Genomic DNA, 12,443 nt, shown 5'->3' on the forward strand with positions numbered 1-12,443 from the left:
GGTATTTACAATTTTATTGTGAACCTTATTGAAGGTTGAAGTTTGATTATTTTTAGGTAGACTTATGTTTTTAAATGAATTTTATAACTCGTTAACAAAAATTTATTATGATATGCGCATTCGATTGATAAAATTCAAACAAATTCAATTTAAATTATGAAAATCGTATAAACTTGAGTTTCTTTAAACAGAGTTTATAGAATAACAACGTTTTTCTGACGAATTCATTATGAAAATTATCGCTCTAGAAGACATTTAGAAACACTGATAATGCAGTATGAAATGGGTAGTTAGTTATATATTGTGAAAAAAAATTTCGAAAATTTGCTTTGAAAAAACGCTACAAAAATAATTAACAGCATGATCACGATTTCTGATTGATAAAGATGAAATTTATGAAAATAATATATGAGAAAAATACATTTCAAATAAATTTTTGAACAGAGACATTCTATAATAGTTACCTTCACTACAGAAAGTCATGTTTGTATGAATTTCTGCAAAACTCATAATTTAAATTGCAATTGTTTGAATTATTAATCAAAAACTGTTAAAATTAATGTGCATTGAAGTTTGACAGTAAATATCTTCCAAACGGTTAATTTAATCGACTAATCATAAGAGACAATTTTTGTTAACGAGTTATAAAATTCATGATAAAAAAGAAATCTGCTTGAAAATAATCAAACGTTAACCTCCAATAACTTTTGAACGCTAACGTTTACAAAAAAATTATAGGAGAATTTTTTTGTAGAGAATTCAATTTTCTATGAATATATGAGACGAAATATTTTTTCCAAATAGTAACTACCGAGATAAACCTTATTCTTTCTAATTATAAGGAAAAAATAAAAAGCTGACAGAAGAAGGACTTTCCTATTGAATTTAAGAGCTCATATACAGAGAGAGAGTTTATTTTTCAGAGTAGAAAGTGAAAAAAAGTCGATTTTCTTTGGATCATCCTAAGGTACATACAAATGGAATACAACACGTGTTTTTTTTCAAGAAATGTTGTAACAAAATATTCTTTACTTGCAAGCAGCATCAGGCTTTGACAAGTTCATTAACTTTTGTTCGAAATTGGCTTTATTCATCAACGTAATCTCCATCAAGAGCCACATAATCATTTCAGCGCTGCTCTAACATTTCAATAGCACTTTTGAAAAACGATTTATTTTTTGCCTGAAAATAGGCCTCAGTTTCAGCAATAACCACTTTATTCCAGCGAAATTTCTCACCGGTGAGAAATTTTTTGAGGTCTGCCAACAGCCAGTAGTCGCTGGAATCCAAATCTGGCGAATACGGCGGATGTGGCATCAATTCGAAGTTCTAATCATGTCTTGTGGTTTTGGCATTGTGTTGGTTGACTTGCGATACAGTGCGTAGTCTTGATGATTTTTTTCGTCATATACGGTCGTTTATTTGCAATTTCGGCTTTCAAAAGCTCTGACAACGCTATATAATATTTATATAATATTGATGATATTTTCCTTCTCAAGAGAGTCGATGAATAATACACCACCCACATCTCAAAATACCGGGCGCTTTGAACGAGGTTCACCAGTTGCTTTCCACTCAGTAACGATTGTTTTGATTCCGGAGTGAAGTGCGGCACTCACTTTGAACAGAGCTTTCTCAAAGTCCAATGCTCATGCAATATAAAGCCAACACGTTCTTTTGATATCTTTACAATGTCAGCTAATTCACGCAACATCACATTTCGAGCATCCAAAACGATTTTGTGATTTTTTATGTTTTCTGGAGTTACTTACTGCCTCATTTGGACGTCCACTGCTGCATTATCGGTGTCTCTACGACCACGTTTGAAGTCAGCAAACCAACGTTTAATTGTTGTTCTGACGCTGAGTATATAGAGGAGGTGAATGTCGAGCTTACGACTCCAACTGACCTCCCTGTAAATTCAATTCAGGAGCGAGTCTACAGAGGAGATGGATGTCGAGTTTACGACTCCAACTGACCTCCCTGTAAATTTAATTCAGGAGAGTTTCACAATACAGTGTGTTCAAACGGGATATCACACCTTGAGTGGAACTTGACTAATTCAGAACATCCACCTGACACATTTCTGCTTGAAGCATCCCCACAACCCTTATTTGAACATTATTAAATTGCATACGAATGAATTCTATTGAAAGTTTAAAAAAAACTAAACATTATTTTACGTGTTTGATACGCAGCATGATTATTAGTCTTCGTTTTTAAGTACTTATACAGACAAAAAATACCATATGGTGGCTCAACTGAAAACAAAAACTACCTTCAGAAGAGAATATAAATAAAAGTGAATATAAAATACTCAATAAATTTCATTAATCGATATATCCAACTATACAGAATCCATTTTTGCTGAGATCAGCAAATATACCTAGATTTTTTCCAGATGTTTACTTACTTCTTCATCATCGAACCGCTGTATATCGATATTACTCCACACATATAAGAACAAAATGATTTTTTTTCATTCGAATGCCAATAAAAAAATAATACCTTGTCATGTAAGTCAGCAAGTTGATTACATTGATCAAAATTTATCTTTAAGATATTCTAAATAAGTAATTGATGTAATTATTAATTGCTACAAATTTGATTTCAAAGCCTTCTTATGAAAGGAACTGGCATATTCAAGTTTGAAGTATTAAAATTACTGAAGATGTATTTTTCAAATTTCTTACCGGCCAGTCTCTGAAAATTCTTTCATTTTCCATACGTACAAAACAGTTGCCCAAAAACGATAAAATCATTTATTTAAAATAGATTTGTATGCACCAGATTAAGAACTCAGAACAATTATTGTGGAAGTTACTTACGCAAGAAATCATTTGAATTAATTCTCGGAAAAGAGAACTATCTTATAAAAAAATTTCAAAAACTTTTCTAAATTAAAACATACCTAACAAGTAAACCAAGTCGACATAATCCAAAATAATAACTATTCAAACAAACAAAAAATAAAGGACAGTGCTCACAGCGAAACCGAGTGGCAATCTCAAAATGGCAGATGAAATCAATTCACATTTTTAGCACTTTTTGATGTAAAATTTTTATATATTGATTTAAATAATAATCATGAAGATAAATACCAAATTAATTAACTCACCAATTCCTTAACGATAAACATCTGAAAGGACGATCTCATCTCCAATCACATAAAAAATGTTTTGTGAATTTCTTGCATTATTTATTCAAATGTAGCAGAATATTAATGTACGATCTATATTGGTGAGTTCTAGAACGAGTGGAAATCGTCCTTCGTTACATAAATTATAATTATATAAAAGTCCAAAATCTCAGGACTGATCATCACTTCTGACAAGTGCTTCACTAGAAGAACACACATACACATATACATGATGAAGACATATCTGGTAAGTGACAATCAATGAATCCAATCAATTAGTGTTTTCTTCAATATTGGTACTTGTGATATACTGTTTGGAACCTTTGGTGTAGTAATGAATATTACTGGAGTTTTATCTTCCTCTTGAAGATGATCACTTGGTGATCGAAACACGTGTCGAGGTGTAAAAATAACGATTTGGTGTTGGGAAAAAACTCCAGTAATATTCTTCAATATTAGTGTTGTGATTCACGTTATATTTACTATATACTTAAGTTAAACTGGAACAGGCATCGAACAAATTTGCCGCGCACCACGACAACAGCCCGGCTCGGCAGTTATATATTCTGTTATTTAGTTAGCTCGTACGGTTTCTATTAAAACAATGTCTAAACTATGTGATCTGTATAAAACACCTATTTGCAGAGTATCACAAAGAGAAAATTTCAAGATTATTTGTAGGTACCAAAAAATACTCGTGACTTAGGGTGTGGAAGGAGGAAGGGTTAGTCTTAAACCTCACCACGTAATCACCAAGGGAGTAAGGTTAGGTTAGATCCAATGAGAGTGGGTCTATTCGACACTCCACTGAAACCCTCAAGGGTTCATTGTGGTTCACACCTACTCACACTAGACCAAATAAACCCAGATTCTTAACGAAGCCGATTAGTTTGTATGGTACGGCTCTGCCGAACTCTAGGCATAGTAGTTTATCCCTGCCGTATATCAAGCTTCGAAGGGTGAATAAACGCCTTGGAGTGAGCCAATCCTGGAAGATTCTGCCAGAAGTCCATAAATCTTCTTGCCATCCTGGTGTTCAATCTTTGTTTGGCAAAGCCTAAGGCGATGCCAATGACAAGTTATGGTCCGATGAAGCTGCTTGCAGCACCCTCCTTTGCAAGAGAGTCAGCAGCCTCATTGCTTTCCGTGCCAGTATGGCTATGAATCCAGACTAGAGACAATCAAGTCTTCCTATTGAGGGGGAGAGGACGTTAATTAATGCTAAATAACATCACGTGATTAATGGACGGGCCCAAAGATTCATTGAAAAGACAATCTTCAGTTGTTTTGGTACAAAATAACATAACCTATTGAAATATAGGAAAATGGATTGGATTTTCGGAGTGAAGTGGAAACGAATAGAAACTAATTTTACAGAATTTTAAATATTTTTCATAGTTATTTTAATACTTCCAATACTGAAATATTTTATATATTACTTCTCGAACTAAAACTATCAAACACTGTTGAAAACAAAAATTATAATAATTATAATCTTCTCGGAGACTTCTACGAAAAACTATCGAGTTCGAGGAATGTTTGAAAAAAAGGGACATTTATGAATGGTTCTCAGAAGAATATACCAAGAATTTCATATGTTCAATAGTTCACGAAATAAATATGAAAGAAGTTGAAAATCTGATTTTACTTCCAAATCGGTTATATTTATAGAAATTTCCTATTGACAAATTTTGTTCACCTTCATTTAAAAAAATACTTATAGTATATTTTCGAGTTCTATAAAAATATATTTTCATATCATTAAACTAATACTATAATTATGCTGATTTGAAAAAAATTTATTTGAAAAACGACCTTACCTATGGGGTAAACAATGTAGTCTTTTCAGAAGTTCATTTGAACGAAAAATTTATTAGTATGAAATGATTTATTTTATTATAGATAGGCTCACTTGTTCTAACCACCTATTTTAATAGCATAATTATTACATATAACTATATATTAGAGCAACTGATGATTTCCGTTCATCCTAAAATGTAGTTGAATTTCCATATGACAGAAGATCTTTGTTTCAGTGTGTTACTCTTCTGGTCATTGGCGTAGCTGCGTCTTCGTCCAATAAAAAAGAAGAAAAAACCAAGAGGAGTTTACTTTCAGGAATAACTTCGTATCCCTCTCTAAACGGTTATAACTCTTTGGGATCCGATAGTTTCTCATCCGATGCTGGATTACACTCTATCGCACATGGAAGCGGATTGGGTCTCTCAATCGGTAGTAGTCTGGGTTACAGCACTTACGGAAGTGGACTACGATACGGCAGTTACGGAAGTGGACTAGGATACGGTAGTTACGGAAGCGGATTAGGTTATAGTCCTTATGCAGGTGTATTAGGTTATTCTTCTGGAAATAGCCTAGGACTCAGTGCTCTAGGAAACGGATTGGGATATTCTTCTGGAAGTGGATTAGATTACAGTACTTATGGAAGTGGATTAGGATACGCATCTGGAAGCGGACTAGGATATGGTTATGGTCAAGCGGGCATCCCAATTGTTGGAGCTGCTGTTAGCCAAGAAGTTGCCAAGCACACGGTGCACAATGTTGTCAACAGAATCCCAGTAGCATATCCACAGCCATACCCAGTTCCAGTCACTAAGACAGTACCGGTACCTCAACCTTATCCCGTAAGAGTTGACAGGCCAGTACCAGTCCAGGTGCGTGTAAATGTTCCAGTTCCAGTTGAAAAACCTTATCCAGTGGCAGTTCCACATGCAGTCCCATATCAAGTGAAAGTTAGTGTACCATATCCAGTCGAAAAACCTTATCCAGTTACCGTCACCAGAACCGTTCCAGTTCGTGTAGAAAAACCAGTATACGTGAAAGTACCTGAACCTGTTCAAGTTCCAGTTGCCAAACCCTACCCCGTTCCTGTACACAAACCTGTTCCTGTGAGCGTTCCCGAACCAGTTGTTGTTAAAGTACCAGAAGTCATCAATATCCAACATGCTGTCCATACAGCCAAAGTTGTTACTCCAGTTGTGAGTCATCGAGTACATCATGTCAGTACCCCAATTGTATCCGGAATCGGAAGTGCTAGTTTAAGCTCAGGTGTTTTGGCCACAAGCGGTTTGAGTTCCGGTGTTTTGGCTTCCAGTGGTGGCTCAGCAGTACTGGATGCCAGCAGTCTGACTTCTGGTGACTACTCAGGGTTCAGCTCAGGGGTTTTAGGCTCAAGCGGATTCAGTTCAGATATTGGTAATGCTGATTTGAACAGCGGTTTGGTAGTTTCCGATGCAGGTTCTTGGAGTTCAGGTGGATTAGGCTCAGGTTCTTGGAGTTCAGGTGGATTAGGTTCAGGTTCTTGGAGTTCAGGTGGATTAGGCTCAGGTTCCTGGAGTTCAGGTAGATTAAACCCAGGTTCCTGGAGTTCAGGTGGATTGAACTCAGGATCCTGGAGTTCAAGCGGATTGGGAAGTCATAATATTGTTGCCAGAGGTACCTCTGACAAAGCAGCAAACAAACAGTAACTGTGACTAACGCTTTACGTGTTCGAATTGCAATTTTCACAGATATGTATATTTTCTTTTTTTTGTAATATAGTTTTACTATAATATGGACCTAATTTCATTTTTGCAAAGAACTCTTCAGAAGACGAAATAGTTTTTGACCGTATGAATAAGAGAAAAAACAATATCATCATACCACTTCAAAAATAAGTGCTATGATGATAGCTGAGTGATACCTTACCTATGGTGGATATAAATTATGAAATGAAAACTAGATGAAATCATTCATAAAAAGTCGAAAAAGAAAAGCTGAAATTTCACGATAAAAAAATGAATTATACATACTTAACCTCATACTTTGCATTTGATAGTTCGATTGTCAAATACATCCCAAATGAAATTTTTTTTTGAGTAAAATAATGAAAATAGACAGTAGCAGAGCCACACATATTGATATAAACTGGAACCGATTCAAAAAACTACACTAGAAGATAACAAATAATGTACATGGACGAAACTGAAATGCAAAACTGTGCAGCAAATATACCATGAAATACCTTGGGGGTCTAAATTTATAAATATTTAAACTTCAATGAAAATAATACGAGTATTGTCAAATTTGCTGAATTTCTTCGAATTTGTAATCGTATTCAATGACACTTTATTTGTAAGACTTTTTTTTATCAAACCGTGTTCACTATACAATAGGTAACTCAGGCATGCTCACACTATGTGTCTTCATAGTACTCCATAGTGAAACACATGTTTTGTGAAGTGTTCAGTGAAAATCTCACATTAAAGTGTTATTTGAATACGTTATGGATTTTCATCAAGTATCGACTAATTCCATCACATGACTGGTTTAATAAAAAAATTTATAACCGATAGATCGAGAATCACTGCTTCATTCAAAAGTGTACTTTCATCATATTGGCAGTGTTATATTATGAAACGTAGCCTTGATTTCAAATAGTAAAATGCCATCTTATATAAACTTTTTCTACTTTGTGCCACATCTCTCCTATCAGGACATATCCTTTTCATTTCAACACAGGATACATTTTTTTAATATATAGATGGAACCCAAGCCCATTAACAAATCATTGGTGAGAACATAGGCTTTCACAGTCAGACTCACAAATGAAGTGAACAAAATTAGGATTGGTAGGCAATGGTAGAATGGAACCTGAAGTACAAAACGTTTCGTCTGCGATTGCGGCAGACATTATCAGTGGTATCCGCGCGATCAAGTCATTGCTGAAACTTGAGGGAAAAGTTCAAAAATAAAAATCTGTATGGCACCTTCAACCTCGATTGAATGAAAAAAAAAACTTGTGAAAATATAATTTTTGTACAACTGTCATTCGGAGTGACATTTTTAATGGTTGTCAAGAGTATTAAAAGATGCTGTTTACAAAGTAGCTATACTAGTGTTAAAAGTATTTTTAACATGATTTTTTTCGACCAAATAGCAATAAACAAAACATAATTATTCAGTTTTTAAGAAAGTTTTAGTATGAAATATATATATATATATATATATATATATATATATATATATATATATATATATATATATAACAATTAAATTCTGTTACAAATGTATTATATATATATTAATTACATTATTATTATTTATGAACATTAATAAAAAAGTACAATTAGAACAACTGTTGATATTAATACCTTCCTTGCGATGTTGAAGAGCCTTGTAATATATTTCAACTATTTGAGTTGACAATTTCATGGGCATTAACATTTAATTCTTGAAGTGATGAGGACGATGCTGTAATGCTGGAGCTAGCTGTTGGTATTATTCTTTCAGCAATAGCCTTTTTATAAGAAATAGTTTGCTCAGCTACTGTTGTAGACTTTCATCCTCCGTACTTCTTAATATCCGTTATATTTGCTCCTGATTCTGCTAGCAAAGAAGCAGACAACTTTCTGAAACAGTGACCTGTATATTCCTTTGGTACCGGGAGGTTCAAAAACTCAGCAATGGGAGAGGGAATTTTTCCAAACGTGTTTATACCAAATGTCTTGGCACTGCATTTATAATTTGAATATTTCAACAAAAAAATTGATGATTGATAACAGAAGGGCGTAATGCAACGTATTTATTAAAATAGTCAATGTTTTTTCAACAAGCAGAAAGAACGACCTATTTTCGTTTATGTATTTGGAATGTGAACAATCAATGATTTATCCATTTATTTAATGTCTTCTTTTAATAAATGGCACAGCTCTTCACGCCGACAGACTCCATATATTCCGAAAATAGTAGCAACTTTTATCATATAATATTTTTCATCTGGCGCCTTATTTATAAACCTCTGGACTTGTTCAAACGTGAAAGTTTTTAATTCTTTGGGCCTATAACTTGTATTTGCTTGTATTAACACCATTTTTAACGAGCGCATTCGACTTTATCATTGAAAACTTGCTTCAAAAAGTTGACTAGTTCAATATTTTTGATTTCTCATCTAGATAGGCTATGACGACTGTTTCGCTGAAATTTCCTTCGACGTGTTTAGGTCTGCACCAGCTAATAAAATTCCACACTATTGTTCTTCATTATGCAAGACATTAAACACCAACAAGAACTTTAAATGTGACTTTAAATAAAACGCAGGAGCTGTAAACAATACTGTTCATTGGTAAACAGGTGATTCGGCGTCACCTGACAAGGCCACTTCACAGCAAATACGATAACATGAAAATAGTTAACTAACAAGAAATGTCAAAATGTGTTTCTATAGAAATATTGAATGTATCTATTTTATTATGAAAACAGGACAGTTGTACAAGAAACTTTGTATGATATTTGTGTTAAAAGTAAGTTTCATTTTGTTCGTGAAATTGCTCAACTCGCTACGCTCGTTTCGTTTTCACTCACAAAATGAAACCCTACTTTCAACACTCATATCATAAATAGGTATTCTTCCTATATTGGCAACTCTTTAGCGTTGAAAAAATCACGAAGCATACCCCAGTAGACAATGTATTGTCCATATACGGTTTTGCCGACCCAATGAGTAGAACCATGCCAGATGGCTTATCACGCTCAATAATTTTGCCCATTTATAATCTGAAACCAATCCTTATTTAGTTGGGCATATGAGTAAAGAAGGGCAGTTAGAGGGGAGGCATAGGCTTCGACTGATTCTACTTTTGTTTACTTCTGTGCCGTGGTTCAAGCTATCAAGCTACATTATAAAAACACGTTAAATAAATTTCAAATTTTTTTTGGCAAAGTTACTATTCTTAAAAAAATATTGTTTTTCTATTGTTGAAAATAACTTGATTGAAATAGTGCGGGATTCAATGTTAGAAAACATGTTTTTTCTCATTTTTGAAAAGATAACGTTATTAATTAACACGCTTTTATTAGCTTCACCTGTATGCATGTATTTTTGTAACTCTCCTTTTCATTTCATATTTACTAGTATTATTGTGAAAAAAGCATGGGCGCTTTGTGCCATATTTATTGTATATCAAGCGCCCGTCGCTCTTTAAAAGCGTGTTTTTAAGTTTTTTAAAATTATATTTATTTCATAGATTTCAATTTGTGAACTTGGGCAGGAAATGTTTCGGTACTATCGATCCCAAATAAATCTAGTTGACAACGTAAACTCTTTTGTCGATTATTTTCCCATGAGGAATTCAATAATTTTTATTTATTATTTCTGATGTCCATTAACGGCCTTCACGTTATCAAGAATGAGTCTCCGGAACAAACTATCATCACAAAAATCATTCATTTTCATATTCCCAAATGGGATGATCATTTGAAAATCTATGATTTTGCTTGTGATTCAATTGACCATGAAATTTCGTTTTCTGAATTTTTTCTATATACTGGAGAATATTTAAAATAAAAGAATGTATTGTTATCTGAAACTGTTGTATCATTTTTTTTATAACTTCAGTCCATCTCAATTTTTCATTGAAAGATTGATGTGACTGACACACACTGTAAACATTTCATCTTACTCCTTTGCAAATTCCTCAAAAATTGTACCTACTCTTCGAATATTTTCGGGGATATAGTCATAATTTTTACTTCCTTGATATTTATATTTAGATATAACATGATCCATGTGAATTCAAGTTAACTACGTAAGCAAACACGTATGCTTCTTTTTACCTTCTATGACTCTGCACTAGACTAAGTAATGGTTCATCTTGGTTCAATCCAACATTTCCATTGTAGGTAACAGCACTTCGAACGAAATGAAAAATGTCAAACAGGATAGAAACAGTTAAAATAACATTCGACTGTTAGACAATTATATCAAGTCGACAACATTTTAATTAAGCCTAATCACACAGCAATTTTCTCGATAGCACACTTAAGTGATTAGCTGATTTGATCACATCGTAGTAAAGATAAAGTTGAACATCAAAAATGATATTATATTCAACTAATCAAATTGAACATTCATCAAGATGATACAGCCAAAAAACAATGCCGAATCAACATCCCGCATATACGCAGTTCTCTGACGATGCCAGAAACTGGCCTTCTTCAATAAGGTATCACTAATTTTTATATGAATAGCTCTACGTGGCAACAATTTGAACAAATATATTTTGAATTCACCAGTAACTAGGTAGAATTTCATCCTCTGACGTAAAATAGATCTGACAAAAACATTTGCTAACCAAGTTAGCAAATGTTTTTGTCAGTTAGTTCGAGTCAGGGAGAACTGTTTGCATTGGAATAATATATTTTGGATTTTAATAGAAGTATCAATTTGTAGATCTGAATAACATAATATTATTTCTCTTTCATACAAACAATAATAATAATAATAATAAAACGTATGTTTTCGCCTGATATAACAACATAAACAATATACAAATAAATATTGAGGTAACTGGGCGGAGTGTCAGCAAAACTATTTTTAAACTCGACCCTCGAAATAAAAAAATTATTTAAAAAAATACAATACAAACATACACTTTCAAAAAATAATTATCGGTCATGAGAGAAGAAAGCTACTCAAATAAATGCAATTTGAGTCAAATGAATATATAATTTTAAAAACCGATATCTCGAATATGAGATATATTAAATGGCACTGTCGGTAGGCTCCTTCAACACCAGCGAAACAATGATCAGCCTGACATTTATCTATATGTAACCCGAGTTTCTCAGCGATAACACGCGTATACTCTACCTCCACACTCAAAGGCTGATGAAGATCCTTGCGTGTGGATGCTATTTATCAATTTCTTGGGGTGCCGCAGCTCTATCTACCCTGAGTAATAGATAACCATAATAGTGCGATGCAGAAAAGAAGAGGGCTCAGCTAATCACTCTAAAACACCGTCCTCTAGCTTGACCAGATGTCAAGTCACAAGAGTTTTTCAAGGCTGTCGGATATCGTAAGACACCTGAGCAAATGTTTGATGAACTTAAGCGATGTCGGAAGAAATTTTTGCGGGGATCGAACCAGGTCCCAGAAAGGTTACGCTCTTACGCCCATTTAATTCCACAGCCTTCACGTGCACCTTATAAATCTAACAGATGCCGGGCATTTTATTCTTAATGAAAGAAAAACTGATTCTTCATTTGAGAAATATTTTTGAAAAATCTCTTTTCCGTCACTTTTACAGAAGGAAGTATTATGTTTTCAATAATCAAACGGTGTACTTATAGCATTAATGGTCTACAGTATTTTTAGGTAGAGTACGTAAATTCATAATATACCTGGGTTTCGATTCTGAGGGATCAAAATTCTCTGACATTTATCTTTATTACAACGGTATAGATATTCTTGCATGTTCCATACATTTCGCTATAGATTGAGTGTTATAACAGTAAAAGCACGTAT

The 12,443-nt window shown here is 33.7% G+C and overlaps 2 protein-coding genes across 10 annotated transcripts in view; one reads left to right on the forward strand and one right to left on the reverse strand.

Annotated features, from left to right (window-relative positions):
• Window positions 1-12,443, reverse strand: part of scrib (scribble planar cell polarity protein) — a 313,705-nt gene that overhangs the window by 164,829 nt on the left and 136,433 nt on the right. The window lies entirely within an intron of this gene.
• LOC141482938 (uncharacterized) lies at window positions 3,249-6,624 on the forward strand. The gene is made up of 2 exons (XM_074176980.1): window positions 3,249-3,386; window positions 5,176-6,624. Exons 1-2 carry the CDS (start codon window positions 3,369-3,371, stop codon window positions 6,622-6,624), a joined length of 1,467 nt encoding a protein of 488 aa, XP_074033081.1. The 5' UTR covers window positions 3,249-3,368.

This window comes from Leptinotarsa decemlineata, unplaced genomic scaffold (genome assembly GCF_025532065.1).
Source record: "Leptinotarsa decemlineata unplaced genomic scaffold, Ldec_3_MD MMD2_tig00002159_RagTag_RagTag, whole genome shotgun sequence".
In the NCBI taxonomy this organism is placed as follows: Eukaryota; Metazoa; Arthropoda; class Insecta; order Coleoptera; family Chrysomelidae; genus Leptinotarsa; species Leptinotarsa decemlineata.